Raw genomic sequence first — 24439 nt, 5'->3', positions numbered from 1 at the left:
ATGTTGAATGGATGTCTATTCTCCTTGAGTAGACATACCTTACTGTAGAGAGTCTTGTTCTTTTCAGCCAGAGAGAGGTCAGGGGTATCATAGGCATAACAACCAATGCCCTTAAGCCAGGTCAAATCTTCTTTGTATTTTACCTGGGAGAACGACATCAAAAAATTTTTTAAGAATCATCTCTAAACAGCATAGAATAGGATCTATACCTGTGAGACAAATAAAAGCTCTGAGTCCTTAAGTACATGGAATAATATTCAAATAATTACTAAAAGTTGTTCCCTGGCGGCGGACTTGGCCCAGTGGTTAGGGCGTCCGTCTACCACATGGGAGGTCCGCGGTTCAAACCACGGGCCTCCTTGACTCGTGTGCAGCTGGCCCAGGTGCAGTGTTGATGCACTCAAGGAGTGCTGTGCCACGCAGGGGTGTCCCCCACGTAGGGGAGCCCCATGAGCAAGGAGTGTGCTCCGTAAGGAGAGCTGCCCAGTATGAAAGAAAGTGCAGCCTACCCAGGAATGGTGCCGCACACATGGAGAGCTTACATAACAAGGTGACGCAACAAAAAGAAACACAGATTCCCATGCTGCTGACAACAACAGAAGCAGACAAAGAAGACGCAGCAAAAAGACACAGAGAACAGACAACCGGGGTTGGGGGGAAAGGGAGGGAAATAAATAAATAAATAAATCTTAAAAAAAAATAGGGTAAAATTAAAAGAAAAAAGTTGTTCCCTGTAATCCTGATTGCTGCTCACTTTATAGTGACTGTTGTATAGTATATATTAAAACTTTTCATCTTTAATACTAATTAAAGCAATTCATATTTAACAGGCATACTTTCCTAGAGTGTATCATTAGCTTGGCAGCTGTATTTTCATAGATAGAGCTGAAAATTTCTTCCTAAATGACAATTGTTATGTGTTTTAATTGCTTCATAAAATTGTCTCTTCAAACAATCAAAAGTAGGCTATTTCCCAGCCGAAGAATATGATTTCCAGTCATGTAATATGATATACATTTAGAATAAAAATTAGGTTTATAAATTTGAATATGTTCTTCTCTCACTGAATTTGAAGTTTACTCATTTAGTAATTGAGTTTTATGACTTAAAATTCCATACGCAAGATCTCAAATTTCGGCAAGTGTTTAGGCAAGGCTTTTCCTTTCTTTTTTTTACTGTGTCATTTTTATTATTCTTATGATGTAATCACTTTGAGAAGCTTATCTGTATTCATATCCACTCACCCCCAGCAACAAAATCAGCTTCAAAAAACGGAGCCCTGAAGCAAACGTTGTTTCATGAGTTGCTTAGCAAGGGGAGGCATTTGCTCTCCAGATTCTAAAGCTGTCAGTGCTGTGGGCAGAGACGCCAAGGACTTGCCAGCTCCGACCACTCTTCCCACCCCCCTCTCACCCCCTGCCAGGCCAAGGCTAGGTCTGGAAGCCGAGGAAGCCTCAGAGCCACCTCCTCTCCAACACTGGTCCAACCCCAGCCAGTCCTCTGCCCCAGCCAGTCCATGCTTTTGTCACAAGCCCACTTCCCAGAAGGCCATACCTCTACTCATGTCAATTCACCCATCCTCCATAAAATGAGAACTGGAAAAGGTTTTGGAGGTCATCTACCTAGTGGCTTTCAGATGAACTCTTCAGGCTCTGATATGCTGAGTCTGTAGGCCATGAGCTGCTGGCCTCTAACACTTCTCTTTTCTTTTTGACCATGAGTTTTTTCTCCTTCAGAATCACTCGCCCTAGGGAGATTCGCTAGACCAAGTGTTTGCAGAGTGGTCCCCAGACTGCAGCATCAGCCTCACCTGGGAACTTATCAGACATTTAATTTTCAGACCCGCTGCTGAATCAGAAATTCTGGGGGTGGAGACAGCATTCTTTTTTTTTTTCAGGAGGAACTGGGGATTGAACCCAGGACTTCGTACATGGAAAGCAAACGCTCAACCACTGAGCTACATCTGTTCACCAAGGACGGTGTTTTCACTTGTTTGTTTTGTTTTTGTTTTTAGGCGGTACCAGGGGTCAAATCCAGGACCTTGGACAGGGGCAGCAGGTGTTCAACTACTTGAGCTACATCTGCTCCCCAACCAGCATTCTTTTATTCAAATAGAAGCTCTGAGGCCTGAAGTACATGGAATAATATTCAAATAATTATTTAAAAGTAGCTCCCTGAAATCCTGATTTCTGTTCACTTATGGTGCATTGTTATATAGTATATATTAAAACCTTTCAATTTATTAATAAAAGCAACTCACATTTAACAGGACTACTTTCCTACAGAGCGCATTTTAACGAGAGGGTTTTTAACAAGCCCCCCAGGGGACTTTTTATCAGTTTTTATGCAATGCTTGATTTCATAACTCATACGGGAGTATGAATTTATATGTAAAAATAGAAACTTTTAAGACTCACATCACTGACTGCGTCGGTGACTGCACGGTGGTGGAAATGCTCCGGGCGGTCAGGAATGGACCTCCAGATGCCCAGCTGCTTCATGTAGTTCTCCTTGTATTTTACCTATGGTGACAACATAGAGGCAATGATAAAGGCTTGCCCAAGTTCATGTTTAAAAGCCTACACTCTATCCAGACAGTTTTAGAAAGGGAGGATGCTAAAAAATGATGGTGGGTTCTTTAGCCCAACTCAGGTAGGAACACCAAGGCACATACTTTACTGATGTCATCCGTGACCTTGCGGTGATAGACAATGTCCAGAGCATCCTTCACAGTGTGATACTTCCCTTTGGTCTTTTGAAATGTTTCTTTGTAGCGTAGCTGGAAAGAGAAAAAGCACATGGATCATGAAAAATTGAAAAGTTAAATAGTTGAGTTCTTTTAAGCTTGAACTCTCTTGAGCTTTCTCTCAAATTTAGGAGAAATAAAAAAGCTCTTTTCAGATCCTGGAAGAGAAAAAGGACATTAGGGGAAAACTAAAGAAATCCGTACAATATGAAATATAGTTGGTAATAATGCGTCAATATTGGTTCATTTGTTGTGACAAATGTATGACAATGTTAGGTGTTACTAATAGGAGAAACTGGGTAACTCATCTCTGCAACTTTTCTGTAAATCTAAAACCATTTAAAATAAAAGTTTATTTAAATGTAAAACAACAAGCAAGAAGCTGATTTGGGTAGAGGAAAAAACAAACATTCTAACGTGCATGGAGAGGGGAGAAAGATTTAGCTTTTAACACCTGGTATTGAAAAATGCCTTCTCCATAAAACAATTTGAAATTTTATTTCATTATGATCTTAGCTTTTTTGATATTCCAAGAGAAGACAGCTCTGACCTGACCTAAACATATCATGGCAGATTCATCCCATCTCCACAAGATGGGTCTGACTCTAAGCAGTCTGTTTTCAACTTCAAATAGGTCTTTTTCTTTTTGGATAGCTGAGCAACACATACTGAAAGACACTTTTCTTTATTGTTGTAATTTTTGTTTTTCATACGGATAATCCCATAAGATCACTTAGCTCTACATGTGAGGATAATCGTGATAGAAATACTGAACCTAATGCCAGATACTGCCCTTTTCACACTGGACTATTTTAAAGATTAGGATCATCAGTATTGGTACTGATAAAGGTTAAGGGATGGGCTGTCCAAAGGGGGATGATGAACCCTAGAGGAAAATTTCACTGTGTGACCACCCCTGAAATGTGGTGACCCTGAAGTGATAAAGATGGGAATGTCACAAGAAGACTAAAAATACCCTAGGAGTCAGATTTTGGGGGGAGTAAATAATTTTCTCAGTGTATATATAGTCAAACTTTATATTAAAAAATTTATTGTGAGATAAAATTTGCCATTTTAACCTATTTTAAGTATATAATTCTGTGTCTTGGCAACCAACAAGAATGTTCCCTTGCCTGTCTGCTCCTTGTCTGCTTGCTGTGTCTGCTCACTGTGTCTACTAGTTTTGTCCACTCATTGTCTGCTTGTCTTCTTTAGGTGGCACCAGGAACCAAACCTGGGACTTTCCATGTGGGAGGTGGGTATCCAACCACTTGAGCCACATCTGGTCCCTGTTCATTGTGTCTGGTCTTTGTGTCAGCAACTTTTCTTTAGGAGGCACCAGGAACCGAACCTGGGACCTCCCATTTGGGAGGCGGGCACCCAACAGCTTGAGCCACATCTGCTCCCTTGGCTTATACATTTTTTTTTTTTTGCAATTTTTTTTATTGCCTTGGCTTATATTTTAAGCATAAGCTGGCTTTGCCTTCTTTCTAATCAGTAGACTCTCTTAGCTCCATGTGAAAATTTCTGACAAAATCATGGAACTGGGATACTGTTCCAATTTGCTATACCCTCTGACATTTCTGCTTAGGGATCACTGCAATGGCCTGTGAATGGCACTGAAATCCTATAACTATGTTGCTAAGTTGAGAGGTTATGGGCTGGTTTTGAACCTTGTCCATGCTTTTCTAGGAGTTCTGGTGCTGGTGAGGATGGGAACAATGCATTCTGACTTGGGTTCTGAGACACAAAACTGGTAAGGATTGGACAACTAACCTTGGTTGACTAATTTAATACTTTACTTAACAGGAAGTATAATTACCTTTAAAAGACAGTCTTCCCTTGATCATGAAGAACACGAAACAAAAGTCTGTCCATCCTAATTCTAACTAACGTGTAACTATAATTACAGATCTATAGTTCTATAGTAAGAGATACATAAATATATAGAGTTATATATCTGTCTATGTATATACATAGCTCTAGAGTTACAGATAAATAGTTAGTGTAGTTAATCGAGAAGAAAAGGAGCTGACATTTTCTGAGTGTCATCGTGAGCTCAGCACTGTGCTTGGAACATCATATATTTTACCTCGTTTATTGTAAATTAATTATCATGCTTCTTATCCTGATTCCAAATATGAGGGAAAAAGTCTCCCAGAAAAATTAGGTAAATTATATAGAGTCAAACAGCAGGCAAGTGACAGCGTTGAGATTTGAAACCATGTTTGGCTGATTCCGAGCCCATGATTTTATGGATAAGTATTCCTGGGAAATGCTACCAAAGAATTACAAGTAAAGAGTATATTCTTTTTTGCCCAAAAGAGCTATGGGAAAACGGCTTTTAGCACCTTTCAGCACAATCCTTAGCTCCTCTGCCTGACTGGTACAGTGTGCCTCTTTTTTTTTTTTTCCCCTTACTCATGTTGTGAGCCATGACTTTTAACATGGATAGGACTATAAGATCTTATGTTAGGTAGTTCAAACTCAGCTCTCCCTATCACAACAGAAGAAGGAAGAGATGCATACATCACTGGCATTCCAGTAAGCCTTCTTGGCCCTGATGAGGATTGGTGTATCAGGAACTGGGGTGTACTTGTCCTTCATCTTTTCATACTGAATCTTGTACTTTTTCTAAGAAAGACAGAAGAGAGAGAGACATAATTCAAGTGCTTTTTATCCCTCCCAACTGAACAACCAAGTCATAATATCTAGTCAAGGGACACAATCAATCATACTCTTTACGAGAATAGCTTTGCCTTCTGTGTTTTGAAGTTGTTAAGCACAATTTATAGTAGTGAGCTTTCTGATCAGAGGCATCAGGTGAAAGTTTTAACGAAGGAGTTTTTTCTTTAACCCAGTGTTTTGTTGCCAAATCCCCAGCTTACCTCACTGACCATGTCCTTCACATCTTTAGCATGCTTCAAGGCTGTCGTCTGGTTTCCAGCACGATGATGGGGTCTCTCTTTGGTGGCTAGTTCAACATACAGATACTAAACAATCAGAGAATGGAGTGAGACGTTAGGGACTTGAAATATTTAGTCCTCAATCCTCTTTATTTCCAAACCTTAAATCGGAGGGGAGGTGTTTGCTTATTGTTTTGTTTTTTGTTTTGATATATCTGTTTCTGTTCATTTGTCTGTGTTTCACATTTGGAAACACATATACACATTATAGTTATCTAATGTCCAAACTACTGAGTAGGGTCCACTCTAAAAGTCATGTGCTAACAAATGGTGACAGAAGATTGAAGGATTCTGATAGAGTTCTCAACATTTAAAATTTACCCGTTTGTGCGAAACGTGGTTTCATTTGTGTGTGGACAACAGATAGGTCATATGGAATAAATCAAGCAATTACTTTTCACTACCCAGCGTCCACAAACTATTCAATGACGAAAGTTGTAGAGCACTTAGAAGAGACGATATCACTTGCTCATGTGAAACATAACCTCAATTAAGAAGGTCCAAAAGAAAACCACTTCTTGGAGTACATGAGGCAGTGTTAAGGAGAAGCAAGCATGAGGGTTTGACATTGACCGGAAGTGGTCAGGTACACATACACAACCCGTGACACCTGTGTGGCAGGTTTATGAATCTTCATTAATAAAGGCTCTTACCTGACTCTGAAGTTTCTGCCCTCGTTTGGCTCTTAATAGATCAGGAGTGTCAGGAACTGAAGTGAAGACTGACTTTTGCTTCTTGCCTGCAGCTCTGTATACCAGCTAGACGTAAAACAAGTCGTCATCATCAGTTCTGCCTTTTAGAAATGTTATGTTCTCCGCAAATGCCTGTATTTCTTATTTCATAGAAAAAGCAAGGTTTCTCCCTCTGTAGCAGTTCAGTTTCTGTCCAATAAACCAATAGTTTGTTTGCCTCCCATCTCTCCTAGACCTTCAGTGCCTAAGTTCAAGCCTCCTGCTGTGCTCTTGGTCCCGTTCTTCCTTGTCACTTCAAGGACCACGTTCCAGCAATTATCCACTTTCCCTCCATATTTTCAGTCCTTTCTGTTCTTCTGGTCCCCTTCTTCATCTGCCAAGAGGCCCAAGTCCCTCTCTTTATGAACCTCTAGCCAATGGCTCTATTCCATCCCTGGAGAGTCAAACATTCTAAGTGGTCCTTTCTCCTTTCCTCTATTTTGATTAATTTCTCAAAGTGACAGTTTGACTTCTATCCAACCTCTCCCATGAATCCACTCAAATTTTACAACTGTCAAATTCAAAGAATGCCTCTCTATCTCAAGTGAAACTGCTCAGCTGTTTCCTTCCTGAAACTCTCTTCTCTACCTTCATTCCACCTGTTTCTGCTTAGTGGCCTACTATCTTTTTGGGTACTAATTTTGCCCTCCCTCAAAGGCTGCTATTCCTTGGGGTTTAGGGACTTGGATCCTTTCACTCTATGCATTTTTTCCTGAGTGAATTCATCTATATCCATTATGGCACTTTGAGATTATTTTATGAATCCCAAAGAAAGAAAGATATTTTTAAGCTAATCTATTCCTGTGGGTGTGATAGAGTGCATTAAATTCAGTTGAGGGGCCTTTGATTGAACTATATCAGTAGGGTGTAATTCATATTGATTCTCTGTCCCCTTGCTGGGTCTCATAAAAATGGAGACAGAGAGAGAGAGAGAAACAGGAAAAGGAAGCTGCCATATTTGATTTTACCACGTGAGACAGGATGAGAGGATCCCTTAAGCATGAAGCCCTAAGGCGCTGGGCCCAAGGAGCAGCTCAAGAGGAGACAGTGAACCCTAAGGGGAAGGCTCCTTGGCAGAGATTGGTGGCCTCCTTGCTTTGCCACATGGCTGGACAACAGAATTAACAGTAGCTGATTTTGTTGAGAAAGCACCTGTCACAGTGCCTTGGTTTGGACTTTTCATGGCCTTGGAACTGTAAACTTTTACCCCAAATAAATCCCTTTTATAAAAGCCATCCCATTTCTAGTATTTTGCATCAGCAGCCCTTTGGAAAACTAAAACATGCATGGCTTCAACCATCACTTTGAGACTGATGACTTCCAAATCTATATGTCCGGTGTCTCTTTTGGCTCCAGACCCAAATTTTCAACAACTTTCTGAACTTGGATGACCCATCATGATCAATGTAGAATTCTTTATATTACCTCCATTCTCAGCTCAAATCTGTTTTGCTTATTTTCTCTATTTTAGTAAATGGCTCTCTAATTTCCCAGGCACCAGGCCAGAAATTTGGGAGTTATCCTAGACTCCTTTACCCTCATCCCCACATCAGAATGCTCATGAATTCTGGGCTTGTAGCCTCATGAAATCCCTTAAATTTGTTCCCTTTTCTCATTTCCCATGGCCATAGCCCTTGTCCAACTCCTCTTTTATCCCCCCCCCACATGTGCCAAAGGAGCTCCCTATATCACTTTCTCAACTTTGCTACTGGACTACTCCACATGACTCATTCATCTTTCAGAAGTCTAAGTGAGAAATTTTCTTCAAACTCCAAGATACTCAGATCTTAAGGCTCAGATCTGTCCTACTTAAAAGTAATTCTTCAATAATTTTTTATCAAATCCAAGATCATTAATATACTACCCTTGAGTCTTCATATCCTGGCTCATAACTATGTTTCTAGCCTCATTTTCCACCATTTGGCTCTTTTTATCTACTGTCCTTTCTGTCCAGAATGTCCTTTCTCTTTCATCTGCTTGGACCACTCTAGAGTCCATACTTGGACTTGATTTTTCTTGTAATATATCATTTATCATATCAATATTTGCCAGTTCTCCCTGTCTTTGGACTCTCGAATGCAGGGACTCAGCTCTGCCATCCTTTCATCACCTAATGACTAGTCAAAGGACTTTAAAAATAGTAGTCCCCTAATAAATATTGAGTGAATTTTATTTAATGATGCAAACTAGAAAGAACAAATGCATTCTAATCACAGTTAGAAATGCCAATTGAAGAGATTAAATGTAAAAAAAATATGTTCATATACATGTAGGTATAAGTCCATTTCTTTACATCTAAATGAAAAGAAGTGCAAGTTAAAGCAAAGTGTAGCTCATCTTCTTGGGGCTGATTTTGATGTAATATCAAAAGAAAGGAGATAAACTAAATGAAAAGTTATGGTACTCTTGAATAAAGCAAACCAACAAAACACATAGAATCTTACAGATAAAAGGAATCAGAATCATCATCTAGTCCAATCCTTCACTTAGGAAATTGGGGTGCTGAAGTTGAGAATTACACAAGATCACACAGCTAAGTGGAAGTAAATCTGATACTAGAACCCACCTCTCTTCTGCCTTTTCTATAATTCTCTTGGTACTACATTTCCCCTTTACTAAGTTATATGCTGTTTATGCTGCTTGGGACATCACTGCTTCCTAATAATATATACACACACACACACATATACATATATATGTGTATATATATATGTCAACAATCTATACAATTCAGAGACAACTTAAAAGTCAATCATTTGAAATTCCTTTCATCAAACTTTTTATGAAGTTGGCATTTCCGAAACTTTACTGGTCCTAAAAATCCCTTGGGTCCTTATTAAAAACAGAGATGGAGGTCCTACTCCAGAACTTCTGAATCCAAAGGAATGCCTTGAATCAGGAGTTTGTCAAGCCCACGTCATCCTTATGGTGGAGCAAATGTCGGAAAAACTGTGCCACTGAAAAATTTCCATTCTTCCTCATGTGGAATTCAGTATTGATGTACAATATGCTCAAAATCCCAACAGGAATTGGGAAAAGGAGAAATAGTTTTAACTGATACTGAACCCAGGAGAAGTAAAGGTATTTCAGAGATGCCAACAGTATTTTAAGTTACCAAACAATTTTTTTATTATTTGGTGGCTGAGAGAGGAAATTCTTTAAAACTGATTTACAAGATTGGCTGCATATTAGAATCACCTATGGAGCATCTAAAATCATACAGCTATCCAGACATAGAAAACTGGTGTCTGGTGGTACTGGAGGCAGGATCCCACTTAGGGATTTAAATATATTTCACAGGTGATTCTGATAGTCAGCTAGAGTGGAGAAGCACATCCTTACTGGGATAAAAAATATATGTAAGCATTTCTATCTGAGTCCTAGCACCAGTGGAACAACACAGGGGAGCTTTTGAGAAAGCTAATGGGCTCAAGGTAGCATTTGTGAAAGCTGAAGAATTAATCATCATCTGCCCCTGGCTCACTGGAGTGTAGGAAGTTGTACAACTCCAGGCAGAGGCAACATTTGATGTGCCAGGGCATCTCCAAATCTAAGAACATGATTCCTAATCAACAGCCATCAGAGCTATTGAAAAGAATGAGGTGGCCTGATGGCCAGTGCTTGGCTCAGCATGGCGAAGTCTGATAGATGAGGTTACTAGACAGCTGATGGTTGAATGAGAATGGCCAGTTGACATATAATAACAGCCATTTACATTTGTGGAATGCCCTTAACTGTATAAAGCACATTTAATCATCAGCAAACACAGACATCTATTGTGTCTAACACATTATGGGAAACATAATTTAAATAAAGGGGGTTCCAGGTCTCAAGGAACCAATGGTCTAGCTACAGAATCAGAACTACATACAAATAACTGCAATAAATCAGGAGTCTCAGTACCAGATGGGCAGATGAAAATGAATCTAAGTAATTTAGAATTAATTGAGTGGGCAGTAGGGAGCCACTGAAGACTTTTAAACAGGGCACTGCCAGGATTAGCATTCCTGATATCAGATTTTAAAGAGAGAGGAAGTTGTTTTTTGTTTTTTTGTTTTTAGGAGCACTGAGGATTAAACCTGGGACCTCACACATGGGAGGCAGGTACTCAACCACTGAGCTATACCCGCTCCCCTAGAGAGGAAGTTTTGAAATAAGTTCAGTTTGGAGACTACAACAATAATGTAGGACAAAGGCACTTTATAAAATCATGTAACCTCTCAGCTGCCATAATCATAGGCAGGGCAAGCATCAATATCCTCATATCCTTGTTTTACCAAACAGGGACAAAAAAGAACCCGAGGAAGAGTGAGTTCAATTGACTTGCTTAGACACAGTGGCAACCCCACAGTTAGGGGAAGAAGGGAGATCTCTTACCTGCTGTAGCTGCCTGAAATATAATCACAAGGTGAACTAAAAACCTTTTGAGCAAATCAGTCCTTACTGATCAAGTCTGGTCCCTTGTAGTGGCAGGTGGGGCCTCCTTACCTCACTCAGGTGTGTCTTCAGTTCCTGCACTTTTCTGTATTCTGGAGTGTCAAGTACCACTTGGTACTTGTCTCGCATCTTCCTTGCATTATCAGTGTACAGGTAATTAGACTAAAAAAATAGCAGAAATGCAATGTAATTAATCATTTACGTGATTGTATGTCATGGTCACACATTCTCCTTCCAGGGACCAGCGCAGTGCAGGCTAAGCAGCCTGGGTGTCTTTCCAGGCAGGAACAAAAGCAACTGTCATTTAGCCAAGTTGATTGTTTTTACGAGAGGCAGAGATCACCTTGAGTGAGGCTTGACTTGTTCAGGAGGGTCAAAGGTACAGTTCCCCTTAAAAGTAGCTGGAGGTAAAGATTCTTCCTGCCCAGTGCCCCGCGGCTGGGGAGGGGCCGGCGGGTATCTGTGGGAGCTGACTGCCCCTTCTGAAGACATGCACTCACCCACAGCTTCCGCAGGTGCCGAGAGCGAACCATGTCGGGAGTGTCATACAGGAAGCAGCCCAGCCCCTTCAGGATCTGCAAGTCCTCTTTGTATTTAATCTGTGGAGCAAAGAGAAATATGGCTGGTCATGTGCAAATGTAAATCAAGAACAAAAAAGAGTTGTGACATGTCTTTATTGATTTATCTTTTATTTTGATTCCTCATGTTCATTCACCCTGTACTCTTAATTTACTCACCCTCAGATAAATCACAGGTTTAAAAACTTTTTAAATTTAAGTCTCTAATCCTGAGCTGAGGAGAAAACACGGCTATTATTTTATTATTACGGTGATGGGAGAAAGCCACAGAGTGAAGGTAGGCATCTTTTAGGAGAAGGAAGCATCCAAGAAGGAGAGCAAAATGTCAGCAGGAAGTTGCTAGAAGGGGTGGGAGTAGGGATGAGTAGGAGAAAGATACCAAACATGATGTGGGACATAGGCAGTTGGAGGTTAAAGAGCTGGTAATTATTCAGTATTATATGTAGAATGGTGGTTGCAATTCTTGTGTTTTCCAACTTGTCCTCTTACTGCTGTTTCCACACCTGGTGAAATGTGGGGTCCTGCTTCCACACTTCCAAGTTGTACTCTCAAATTAGAAGTACTCAGTGGAAAAGGATGTCCAAAGAGCACTCTTGGGCTTAAATGTGGAAAGCAAGTCTGCAAGGTGTGACCCTGCCAGAAAAGATCCTATGAGATACTTACATCACTGGTGATGTCTCCCACGTAGCGGCAATGGATCACTTGGGGTGTGTAAGGCAAGGAGATCATGTGGCCTTGCATCTTGAAGAAGTCTGATTTGTAGATCAACTAAAGAAAAATTCCCAGAAACACCCACATTAGAAACAAAATGGTGGACATCCAGCCCTGGGCTCTGCTGCCAGTCCTCTCCCCTCAGGGAACACCCACCTCACTGACAGCCTCTTGTGTCTTTTTGACTTGGCGGATTTCAGGTGTGTCTGGAGTTGTGTGAATCTTGTCTTTCAGTTTGTGGTACAGTTCTCGATACAGTCTCTACATTTGAGGAAAAACCATTTCAAGCACTTAATGTAGGATAATGAGGGCATCTACTGATGAATCAACAATCAAATATTTCATTTGAAAGCCACGAGAGGAAAGATTGGGGATATGGAAAATGATTGCGGTTAGAGAAAATAATACTTATTTCATATAGTTGAAGAATTCTAAGTACGAAAGACTTCCACTTTCCATCAGATGGTTGGTTAGTAAGATCAGATGCACAAACCAATTCTTTGTGAGGAAAGACAGTGTCATGAGTCAGACTACAGTGCAATCTTAAGATTTTTAAAATGCAAATGTCAAAAGAAGGAATTTTTCCTTAGAAAAATCTTGCATCCTAATCTATGGAACTGAATCTCTATAAATAACATTACCAATTTTAGAAAAACATTGCCAAGGGATACCAGTATCAAAATGGTGACACAAAGGACCCCCATGGTCCTTGTTGAGGTATAATAAATAAATTCTCAGTGCATTTCAGACAAAGACATGGTCTTTGAAAATCAGTATTTTCCCTACAGAAGTACCATTCACGTACCTCACTGGTAACATTGTTGACTCTCCGGACATGAACAAATGGAACGTCTTTGGGACCAAGAGTATAACCATTAGCCTTGATGTGTTCATAAACTTCTTTGTACTTGAACTGCAAAAGCAAAGTCAGAATGAGATCAGTGATGGGTAAATAAGAACAGTATCACATTTCTCCAATAGAAAAGAGACATCACTTTTGTTTGAAAATTACTCTCTAACTATAAAGAAAATTTCTTGACATAATTTCAGTATTAATCCAAGTCTTGAAAATTCTTTGTCGGCTAATAAAGCCAGGTCTTGAAAGGAATAAAACACAGCCTCACTTAGATGAAATTTATTTGTAGGTAGATATGCAAAAAAACCCACAAACAAACAAAAAATCTATATTTTTATCCCCCAGGTATCTAGACATTAAGAAATACAAAGAAAGACCAAGAAAATATTTTTAAGACTGATGAATAGCTTTTTAAACTGATTTTTAAAATGACACGGTAGATTAGTTAGGTGACTAGAGCCATGGGAATCACATTTTTGGACTCTGTCTGGCCTGCAGGTTAGATTCCCTGGGTAGCTGGAAAAAGAGAGCTTGTTCAGCCAATAGCTAGACTGTGAATATGCTCTGCAGGCCAGAGTTCCTGGAATAGCTAAATTTCTCTAGGCCTTTCCCGTGGTGTAAATCCAACAAGTCCCAATCTGGTGCTTTTAAAAAGTGGGTAAAGTTAGAAGCACAGCCAGCACCTGGGTAAGCCACTGGTAGTAAGAGCCTATCTACCCCCCTGAGATTTCTAAGAACTGGGCACAGAGGGTCAGTCCTGAGGGAAACATCAGAGCCAGCAGCTAGGTAAGAAGTGCTTCCTTTCAAAGGAACACATGGTTATGTTATATCTTCTGCAATGAAACAATACTACGGTCACATGTCAACAGGGTAGGTGTGAAGTCATGGCTTGGGATGGCTCAGCGTGATGTGGAGGCACCATGGCCTCCACAGGCCCTGAGGCCCAGGTAACTGACCTGTGCAGACACAATCGCATGGACATCCTATCCTAACCCACTACCCAAGCTCTGCCAAATTGCAGGAGCAGCCCAATCCCACAGCATCCTTAGATGCTGCCACCTGCCACCTCATCATGCTACCATGCTGAATCTTTAAGGTGTGATTGAGGAGATAACAGGCTATTAATAAATATGTTACCCAAACCACAATCCCATTTTAATGCAGAGGAGACCACTCACATAGCTGCTCATGTATCGAGTGTTCTTGTTGTGCTTGAAGTGAGGGGTATCAACTGGAAGCCTATATCCAGTGGGCAGGGAGCGCCGGCCAGCTCCTCGGTACAGATTCTGTCAGAATGAGGAAGAAGGGATGAAATGACATCTTTCATAAAAAAAGCTGATCTAAGCTAAATAAATCACAAATAACTCAGGTTAGGTTTTTGATCATACTAAAGTACTTATGCATACTGAATTGGTTTCAGCAAAAAAAAAAAATGTAATTCTAAGACCCATGAAATTAGTTAGATTACTCTTAATTTATTATTTCAGAAAAAGAGCAACCAGTGAAGGAGCTTATAGAAAACAATTCTTCCATGCTTCTGGACATATGCATGGGATCTAGCAAGAATTTGGGAAAAGCAGAGAAAACAGGCAACCAAGTGTCCCCACCGTCCTTAACCCACCCATAGGGAATATTCAGTCATCACTTGATCCCTGAGAGGCACAACTTTGGAACCCATACCATCCTCCTCTTCATCCCACAAACACAACATCTTCATACCAAACTATGAAAAGGCCAAGATGTGCATATTATCGGCAAAAGGGAGGAAATACTCTACCTCTCAAGGGCACGACGGATTAAGTATAGGATTTAAAATATTTTAAAAAAAAAATTTCTTTTAATATCCAGGATAAGAGAGTGGTATTAAAAGTTGAGGCCAAGTCTCGAAGCCAAACTCAGCATGTAAATGCAATGCCTTCCCCCCAGCGTGGGACATGACACCCGGGGATGAGCCTCCCTGGCAACGAGGGACCACTATCAACTACCAACTGATGATGCAACTGGAAAATGACCTTATACGGAAGGTTCAATGCGGATCAGCAGAATATCCATGTCTACATAAAATAACATGACTTTAAAATGCTGTTTGACCTAAAGTAAGGGGGAAATGGAAAGGAGAAATGAGTTTATATGGCTACGAGTTTCTAAAAAAGAGTCTGGAGGCTGGCAGAAGGATTGCCCTCATGCACAACTGAGCAGAGTCAGAGAGACAGATAAAGCAGATACAACCCCCAGATATTGGTTCCTTTGAGGGCTAAAGAGACCCATGGGAGTTATGGTCATGGCCGATGGGGTTAACTACCAGGGCAGATGGCCCCTCTTTGGAAATGGTGTTTATGTGTGATGAATCTGGACTCAGATGGGATCTCCCTTCATAAGACTTTCATGCTAATGTGCTGGAGATGCAGTTAATGTTGGGGTTTAAGATATATTTAGGGGATTTGAATCTCTGGACTGACAATGTGATAGCCATGTCCTGAGCCTCAACAGACTCCAGCACCTACAATCTGATCTATTGGACTTACCACACTCAGCTAAGATGGAGTTGAAGAAGGACAACCACCACAACATGGAGCCTAGAGTGATTACAACTGAAAAGGGGAGGATTGCATCCAGCATCCATGTGGAATCGAGCCCCCTCTTGACATAGAGGTGCAATGGACACAACCAATCCAATGTCCACATAGAAGAGGTGGCACTGGATTGGGAAAAGTGGACATGGTGGACGATGGGTATGGGGAAAGGCAGGAAGAGATGAGAGGTGGAGGCGTCTTTGGGACATGGAGCTGCCCTGGATGGTGCTTCAGAGGTAATCACCGGACATTGTAAATCCTCACAGGGCCCACTGGATGGAATGGAGGAGAGTATGGGCCATGATGTGGACCATTGTCTATGAGGTGCAGAGGTGCCCAAAGATGTACTTACCAAATCCAATGGATGTGTCATGATGATGGGAACGAGTGTTGTTGGGGGGGGAGAGGGGGGGTGGGGGGGTGGGGTTGAATGGGACCTCACATATATATTTTTAATGTAATATTATTACAAAGTCAATAAAAAAAGAAGAAAAAAAAAGAAAAAAAAAAAAAAAAGTTGAGGCCAAAGCAGCACCATCAGGTAAAACAGGATAAGGACATTAAATACGCAGGTGGGTCTAGGTTCCTTCTCTTCCGAATTCCAGCAGCGATTTCTAGCTTTATCTCTTACAGTTAGTAGCCTTGTCTTTCCCAACTTTGTTTTAAGCTTTCTGAGAGCAGAGGTGGTATATCAGCCCTCCTCTTTGTTAGCTTGTGTGGCAGTTTGAGGTTCTTTTATGAATCCCAAAAAGAAAAGGTGATATTTTGAACTAATCCATTCCTGTGGAGCATTTTGGTTGGATTATGTCAGCCAGTCTTGAGCAAACTCAGGTCTCTGGCCTTTTGCTAAGTTTGATATAACCAGAGACATACAGGAAAAGGGAGCTCTGTCCTATTTAATCCTGACACGTGAGAGAAAGGAGAGGCTCAAAGAGCTGAGGCTCAGGGGGAGATGAGCCATATGCCCGACATCTCGCAGCAGAACCTGGGAAGAAAGTGGAGCAGCTAAGACTGAGAGAGGAGGCCTGGTAAGGAACAAGCCCTATGCCTGTTGCCCACAGCTGAGCTCCAGGAGATGGTAGAGACCAAGGCAGAGCTCACTCGCCAACTTGCATCAACAAGTGGCAGCTGACTTGAGAGAAAGCATCTCTGATGGTGCCTTAATTTGGATATTTCCTGGCCTCAGAACTGTAAGCTTTTACCCCAAGTAAATCCCCTTTATAAAAGCCCACATAGTTCCAGTACTTTGCACTGGCAGCGCTTTGGCAGACTAACACAGCTTGTAAGCTTTGCTCAAAAACTTCCTATTGCTTGCTTGATTGCTAGATAGGAAGATCCAGGCAAGAGGGAAGAGAGGTTATCATCTGTGCTTTGTTTGTTTGTTTGCTTTCCAACTGCTGAATGGAAGGGTAGTCACAAGGTCAGGCTGAGAGGACACCCAAGCCAAGGCCAACTCCTCAGTTGCCGACAGGCCACCCCCGAGAAGCAGGCCTGGCGTGCGAAGGCTGCTGCTGGCTCTCCGCCTGCCCTGCTCACCTCGCTCTGGAGCTTGTGGGCATGGAGGGCCCGGTCCAGGTCCACGGTTTTCGCCGTTGGAGCCACTTTACCTCTGACGCTGTGCACGTAGTCGTAGTGGTAGACAGCCTGCAGTGGGAGAAGCAGAGCGAGGTGGCTCAGACCATGCTGGCATGGTTAGAAAGAAGCTGAGTGAATGGAGACCAAGTCTCTTTTATTTTTAAAAAGGTAGCCTGCTTCACTTTGCTTAGAGAACTAGAATCGGTGTGCCACCCACACTGAGAGGTAAGTGGAAGGCACGGCTCAGGAGTAAGAAGAGGAGGAGTGGGCATTTTACCACTTCAGTGTCCTAACTCACTGGTGTGACCAAAGGTTTTCCAATTAATCTTTGGGGTTAAACAGAAAAGAGAGCAGCTTTGTGTCTGCTCTGTCTCAGGCATTATTGCGTATAATTATATACATGTTCCCATTTTACAGAGAAGGAACCAGAGAATGTGTGTGATAGAGGCAGGATTCCAACCTACAACTCACTTCCGAGCCAGCCTGCTCCCTCGTCTATCACAGCTCTGACTTCTTACAAGGCCCATGGAGTGATTCACAAACTGTTGTTCATGACACCCAGATGTAAAGAGCAACTCTGAAGCTCTAAATACAAAGTATTTCACAGACTTAGACCACTTACAACTACATCCCAGGGAACCTCTTGAACACACCAGGTTTTAGGAAACAGGAACAGTGTCAAGTCTTTTTTAAGGCAATGACTCTTGTTTCCCAGTTAGATATAACCTAGCACTGCCCAGCCTTCCGTTTTGGCCACTTCTGTTTGAGCGGTGGCCCCTGTGTTTATTTCCAGGTACGCCATATGGTAATCAAGAGTTAAGAATTAACACATGATAATGATTACAGAATCATTGTATAGATGCTTTTTCTTACTTTCTAGTATATTATAGAAGAGTCAAAAGTTAGTACCTGAAATTATTAAAACTCGCTGACTAGTCCCAGACCTTGTTTAGACTTGCTGTGGTAATGGTAACCACTATACCTTCCCTTGTGTGAATCCATAAAAACCCTAAACGTCTTATTCATGGAGACAGATTTTAGACTGAAAGGCCATCTGTTCTCCTGCTTTCTCTCTTTGAAATCCCAGTGTCTCAGGAATTGGTCATTTGAGCATACTGGGCGGAAAACCCTCCATTTTTGTTTGGTGATATTTACTCACTTGACCTTTACCTGGAAACCAACACTGCTCAAAGAAGCGCTCCCAATTCTCACTTACATCACTTAGCTGTTTCCCACTTTTAACAGCCTGAACGTAGACAGGTGTGTCAGTGACCAACTTGTAGTCGTTCCTTGTTTTCTGCACGTGAGCTTTGTACTTGATCTGCCGAGAGGAAGAAAATGAGTCTAAGTTGGGTCATTCGTTATACCAGAAATTGCTGGTTTTCATTTAACTCACAGGATTTTACATTCATAAGCACTTGGTTGACAGATCGGGATGCATCTGAATTTTATAGCAATCAGCCTAAGCTATGCTTATCACCTGATAGATCTTCTAGAGTCCTCTGGGAGGCTTGATAACTGTTCTGCTAGGAAAGTTTAAGCTTTCTTATTGAAATCTTGATTACAGTATTAATTTGCCTAGCAAATCCTCTCTTTACAAACAAGTCCTGCCTAGGGCATCACAAACTTTCAACAAATGAGATTTTCCTATAGAGAGAATTATGTGCTCTATTTTACAAAATACTCCAAAATGTTGAGAGAAGAGCCAGAGATCCTTTTTCCACCAGAGGACAATGTGACAGCTCCACTGCCTGTCTAACAGGAATGCCACGAGCAATCCTGAAAGGTGGCTGTGCTCTGCTCCTCAACCCAGGCATCCTCAATGCCACTTAGGCCACATTAAACCGACTGGTCTGTGACAACGACCCTATTTTACAAACTCTCCCCTTGGCCCTAGACTACAAAAGGATGGAAATATTCCAAGGCAAACTCACATCATTGCGTAGATCATAAGCATGTTTGGCATGGAGGATTTCCGGAGTGTCCCAGACATAGCAACCAATGCCTTTGAGCCAGTTGAGATCGTCCTTGTACACAATCTAGAGGGTTTCAAGAGATGGAGGGGATCAGAAATAAATAATTTTACCATCATTTTAACACTAGGCACTCTCTGGACACAGGGGGACCTTATGGGATGAAAAGCAAAAGCGTCATGGGACCAATTTGAGGGAGACACAGAAACACTGGCACACAGAGCCCTGCTTCCAAGGACAGCTCCCAAATCAAGCCAGTCCCATGGATATACAGGAAAGCAATACTGAAAGGAGGCTGGGAGAAAAGACATGTGAATCTGTTTCACAAGAAATGGGCTTACATCACTGATCTGATCTGTGACTTTCCTGATGTGACTGTTGACTTGCAAGTCAGGGTGGCAAATCCATTCATGGAGGTGTAGGCGGTAATCAATCTCACTGACTTTCTTCTGAGAATCTTTAGCAGTAACCATCTCTACCATGTCAGGCACAATGTGGATTTTCATCTTGTTCTTTTCATAAACCGATCTGTACAGATGCTGCAAAGTTAAAATGCCAGGCCAATTATACAGGAAAGTGTGCATGGCCTCATGACTACCCATGGCTTTCTCACACGCTGAGAGGTCATGGTGGTCACCTCACAGACACTGGTTGGGCGCAGGGTGGGGACTGGGATTTTCAAACACTTTCTGCAGAGTCATACCAGGGAAAATTAAAATCATACATCAGCATGGGCGGAAGCAACGTTTTGCTTCTTACATGCTTGCAATCAATGCTAGATGCATTGTTTAACAGAAAAAATTCTGATTTTAAGTTGGGGATATTTTACCTGGCTTCCAGGTGAATGAAGGCCTTTGGGATTACTTACATCAATGTTGAACTTGCCGACTCGGAGGCACCGTGCTGTGTTCGGATCATCTTCAACACTTTTTGGTAACGTGTAAAGAGCTTTGAACTTTTCATATTCTTCCCGATATTTGACCTACAGAGAAAAAGTCCAAAGAAAGAAAAAGTTCTGGGGAGTAATGGATTGGTATTATTAAAAGAGTAGGGTGGAGTGGGTGGAGTTCGGTGGTTGAGCACCTGCTTTGCATGTATGAGGTCCCGGGTTCATTTCCCCATACCTCCTAAAAAACAAACAAAAAGGAGTAGGAAGGACCTGACTCTGGGATCCAGCTTGCTTCCTCATCCCTAGAGAAGTGTAATATTGGTGCCTGCCACAGGGTAACTGTGAGGCTAAAATGCTATATATCTTGGTATCAGGGGAAACAGGGGAGTACTGGAGTTCTCTGTTTGAGTTTGTATTATTTCTGTAAATGTCCTGTAAGTTTGAAAGTATTTCAAAATAAAAAGTTTAAAATGAGAGGGAAAGAGAGAGAAAGAGAGAAAGAGAAAGGGAGAAACAATGACAACTAAACGCAATACACAATCCTGGACTGGCTCTAACAATGGAGGATATATAAGGGTATATGTCTGAAAGTATTTTTAATACTATAAAACAGTATAAAATTTTAATTACTATTATTAAAATTCCTATGCCAATACTAATACTTTTTACTGCTAAAACAACTAACTCATTTGAAAGCTTATGTAATTTTTAAATAATCTCTTTTGTGACCATGGCTTTGTTAATACCGTTAGTCAACCCTTAAAAAAATACACACAGGAATTTGTTTTTAATAACCAACAAGCCTAATGCTTAAGATTAGACACATCCTAAATTTCAGTGTCTAAAAGATTTTTTAAAAAATACAGGACAACCAAGTTATAAGTGAAAACTGACTTTTAGGTATTCACATTTAGTTCTTAAGCCAAGTTGACTTATTAATTTATGCTCCAAGACTACTTGAACTAAGTGATAAGGCGCCTACAAAGACTAAGATCCAATCTCTTAGCAAGTGAGAATAAAATCATCATTCTCTCATAACCCAGATGCCCACGTCTCAGTAAAGAAAGGGAGCTGGGAGTGTTTTGTCGGAATTCTAGCCAAACCTTTTTCCTGACTAGAGACAAACTAAAATGCCCATCAGAATTTTCCAGAACATTGGTTCACAGGCTCCTTACATCTAATCTATTCTTTGCTTATTAAGAAGATAGTAAAGTCATCTCTTTTTTAAAACTAAGGTTGCAAACTTCTTTTAAAGCATTAATTTTTTTTATACCCTACCTTGTTTCAAGAACAATTTACAGAGAATCCTGCCTTTATAACATTTTTCATGACTAAAGTATTTTTCTACAGATTCATACCAGGGAAGTTAAATGCATACAGCAGCATGTGCTGAAATAATGTTTAGCTTCTTCATAAATGCACCATTGGTGCTAGATGCGTTGTTTAACAGAAAAAAAATCTGATGCCTAAGTCCCTGCTGGGCTTTCTAAATCCCATTATAAAACTTCTCTTCCCAAATGAAATAGTTACTTCTTTGGGCTAGTCTGTTTGCAGTTTTCCAAGGAGAGTTGGGTCTGGACAAAATCATATATGTTAATATTTCCTCCAAGTAAATATTTAGATTGCTTCCATATACTGTCTAAAGAAGTCTTTTTCTAAACTGAGTCTCTAGGCCCATTGGAGGGAAGTGAAATGAATTTACTGGGATCACTGGAATTTAAATGAATAGAAAAAACTGAAATGATCACAGTGCATTCCCTATAGTAAAGTATTCTTCTGTGAAACACTTATGTCAGAAGGAAACTCACAAACTTCAGTTGTATATATGTATGCATGTGTGTTGATGTGCAATATAAAATAAATTTCTCACAGTGGATCATGGTTAAAAAAAGTTTGAGAAATATTGGTCTTATGTGTTATATATAAAATACTCTAAATTAAGAGATAAACGTGTCTAATGTTTCTGAAAAGTCAACATGGCTTATTAAAACTACAACGAAGGTTACAGGGAATTTTACAATAAGAGATTTTACTTAACATTTTACGCATAGAGGGTTGGCGATCGTAAGACTTTTTATCATTATTTAAACAGCACATGTAATTTAGGATTTAAAAAAATACGTCTACATGTCAGAATAGTTATGCCTTTAAAAGTAGAATTTCAAAATATTTAAACTTTTTTTTACATTTCGCAGTTATAAAAATAGTTATCTTTTAATAATTTATTTGGGGATGGTTTAATAATGGGTTTTTCACATTTACTGGCTTGTTCTTGTCAAAAAGTCCACACAATTATTGAAAAAGAGTGCATTTTGAATGGCATATTCTGTCTTCTGCCTATCCTCACTTCTGGCTAACACAGAATATCCGTCATTCCCAGGCAGGCAGCCTGTAAGGCTGTGGCCTTCACATCTGTATCATTCTTGCAAGAGTCTCTGAGTTTTCTCTGTACTGCAGTGCCCTTGAGAGTAATAAACTCTCCCACTCTGGGACACCTGAGCATCTGGAATGATTTGCTGGGCTACCTCCATGGAAGTGCCAGGGGCACTTCTGGGTAACATATGAATCAACCAGAAAAAATATGGGAGTGGAGAGGAGGGGAGCGCAGAGGCGGGCACGAGGCTGTCGTGTTTGTTCTTCACTTACAATGCTGGGCACGTGCTTCTGGTTCTTGGCATGTGTCAGGGACACAGTGTTCGTAGGCAGTATGTAGCTAGTGGCTTTCACTCTGTCCCAGGCCTCCTTGTACAGGTTCTGTAGGGAATTTAAAATTTTCGTGTTAATATGGGAAAATACATATGGTTAGCTTCCAAGTAGCAGATTTTCCCTTTACTTTTGGTCTTCTCAGACAACCCCTACCAACCTTCAGATCTATTCCCTCTGTAACCAGGCCATGAGTAACCTGAAGTGGATTAATGGATTACTCCACAACCATCATTTCATCATCCACTACTGTGTTCTCTGCCATAGCCCTTGTCACAGTCCACCAGTTACCAGTTTTGGATCATACTCATTTCCCCATAGGTCTGAGAATCCCTGGAGGATGAAGACTACTAACATTTTAAAGATAATCAGTGTATCCTTCCCTATTCTTTTGAAGCTAGTGGGAGCTCAAAAAAACATTTGTTTCCACTCTTAGGTATCAGCCCAGGAGAAATGGACACCTACAGTCACACAAAAATCTACATGCAAACATCTATAGCAGTTTTAATTATAATTGCCCAAAGTCTAGAAGCAGCTCAGATGTCCTTCAATTGGTGAAAGGCTAAACAGACTGTGGTAGTACCACAGAATGGAATACTATTATGCAATTAAAAGGAATAAATGATTTATTTTATGCAGCAACATGCCTGACATATAAATGTACTTCACTAAAGTATATGGAGTATATGGACTGGAGTATGTAAAGTACATGGACTGGAGTGTATGGGAATCCCATATATTTTTGATGTGACATTTATGTAATATAAAGCTTCTTTTAAATTTTTTTTTTTTAAAGAAAATAACCAGACCTAGAAGGCTGATTCCATTTACATGATATTCTGGAAGAGGCAAATTATAGGGACAGAAAATAGTTCTGTGGATGCCAGGGATGAGGGAGGGAAGTCTGTGGGGGAGGAACTGATTTTAAAGTGGCAGCAAAAGGGAATTTTGACTGGCAGTATATATATTGCTCTCTGCATTTGTTAAAAGTCCTAGTACTATACACCACAAAGAATGAATTTCACTGGATATAAACTGAAAGAAACAAAGAAATCAACCTGGATTGGCAGGGAATCAAAATGGAATACAAACTATAACAAATGGACTGAATTGTACTACAAGTGCAACACCACACTGAAGGCAGTGGGGAACAAAAGAGCTAACAAGTTTTGGAGAAACAGTTGTCTGGATACACTAAGACTATAGACAAAAACAACCGTACACAAAATACTGTACTCGGTAAATGTGTTTTTCATAAGGTATGGGTTAGCAATTCTGAAAATATGTGTGTACAAATAAGTACATTTATCATAGATAATGAGAACCTGGCTTCTCACTGTTGGAAATAGAATTTGCAAATACGGAAATGGGGGGTGGAGGGCTAGAATGAACCCTGTGGTGTTGGATGGCAGTGTCAATATGAACTCATGTTTTTAAAATATATACACAGAAGGATAGATATAGAAATAAATATAGATATGTGTGCATATGAGGATTAGTATACTTATATTTCTAAGCTCTATCCACTGAGGGGGCCCAGGAGCAAAGACACCCCTGTATCAATGAGCACACCTAGCATTCAGGTCTTGGTTTCTAAATAATGCTCTGCAATAAAACAAACAGGACTCCTGGGAGAAGGGGTTGGTTCCAAGTCTGGAACAAGATGTGCCTGGAGCATCTTGCAGTGACAGAAAGTAAGAA

At 40.7% G+C, this 24439-nt stretch overlaps 1 protein-coding gene across 10 annotated transcripts in view; it reads right to left on the bottom strand.

The window, feature by feature from the left end:
- NEB (nebulin) overlaps positions 1–24439 on the bottom strand; it is a 220411-nt gene that overhangs the window by 45146 nt on the left and 150826 nt on the right. For all 10 annotated transcript variants that reach the window (XM_058300922.1, XM_058300921.1, XM_058300925.2 and 7 more), the window contains exons 122-139: positions 22682–22789; positions 20015–20128; positions 19488–19685; positions 19108–19212; positions 18390–18494; positions 17135–17242; positions 14204–14311; positions 12975–13082; positions 12326–12430; positions 12122–12226; positions 11381–11479; positions 10932–11042; positions 6366–6470; positions 5635–5739; positions 5276–5380; positions 2675–2779; positions 2418–2522; positions 39–143 (exon numbers count right to left, since the gene is read on the bottom strand). In XM_058300922.1, coding sequence (XP_058156905.1) covers positions 39–143; positions 2418–2522; positions 2675–2779; positions 5276–5380; positions 5635–5739; positions 6366–6470; positions 10932–11042; positions 11381–11479; positions 12122–12226; positions 12326–12430; positions 12975–13082; positions 14204–14311; positions 17135–17242; positions 18390–18494; positions 19108–19212; positions 19488–19685; positions 20015–20128; positions 22682–22789 — 2004 coding nt within the window. The remainder of the gene's footprint in view (positions 1–38; positions 144–2417; positions 2523–2674; positions 2780–5275; positions 5381–5634; positions 5740–6365; positions 6471–10931; positions 11043–11380; positions 11480–12121; positions 12227–12325; positions 12431–12974; positions 13083–14203; positions 14312–17134; positions 17243–18389; positions 18495–19107; positions 19213–19487; positions 19686–20014; positions 20129–22681; positions 22790–24439) is intronic.

This window comes from Dasypus novemcinctus, chromosome 7, assembly GCF_030445035.2.
Source record: "Dasypus novemcinctus isolate mDasNov1 chromosome 7, mDasNov1.1.hap2, whole genome shotgun sequence".
NCBI classification, from domain to species: domain Eukaryota; kingdom Metazoa; phylum Chordata; class Mammalia; order Cingulata; family Dasypodidae; genus Dasypus; species Dasypus novemcinctus.
Note: the sequence above shows the minus strand (reverse complement) of the source record. Positions and strands in the feature narration are given on the sequence as shown.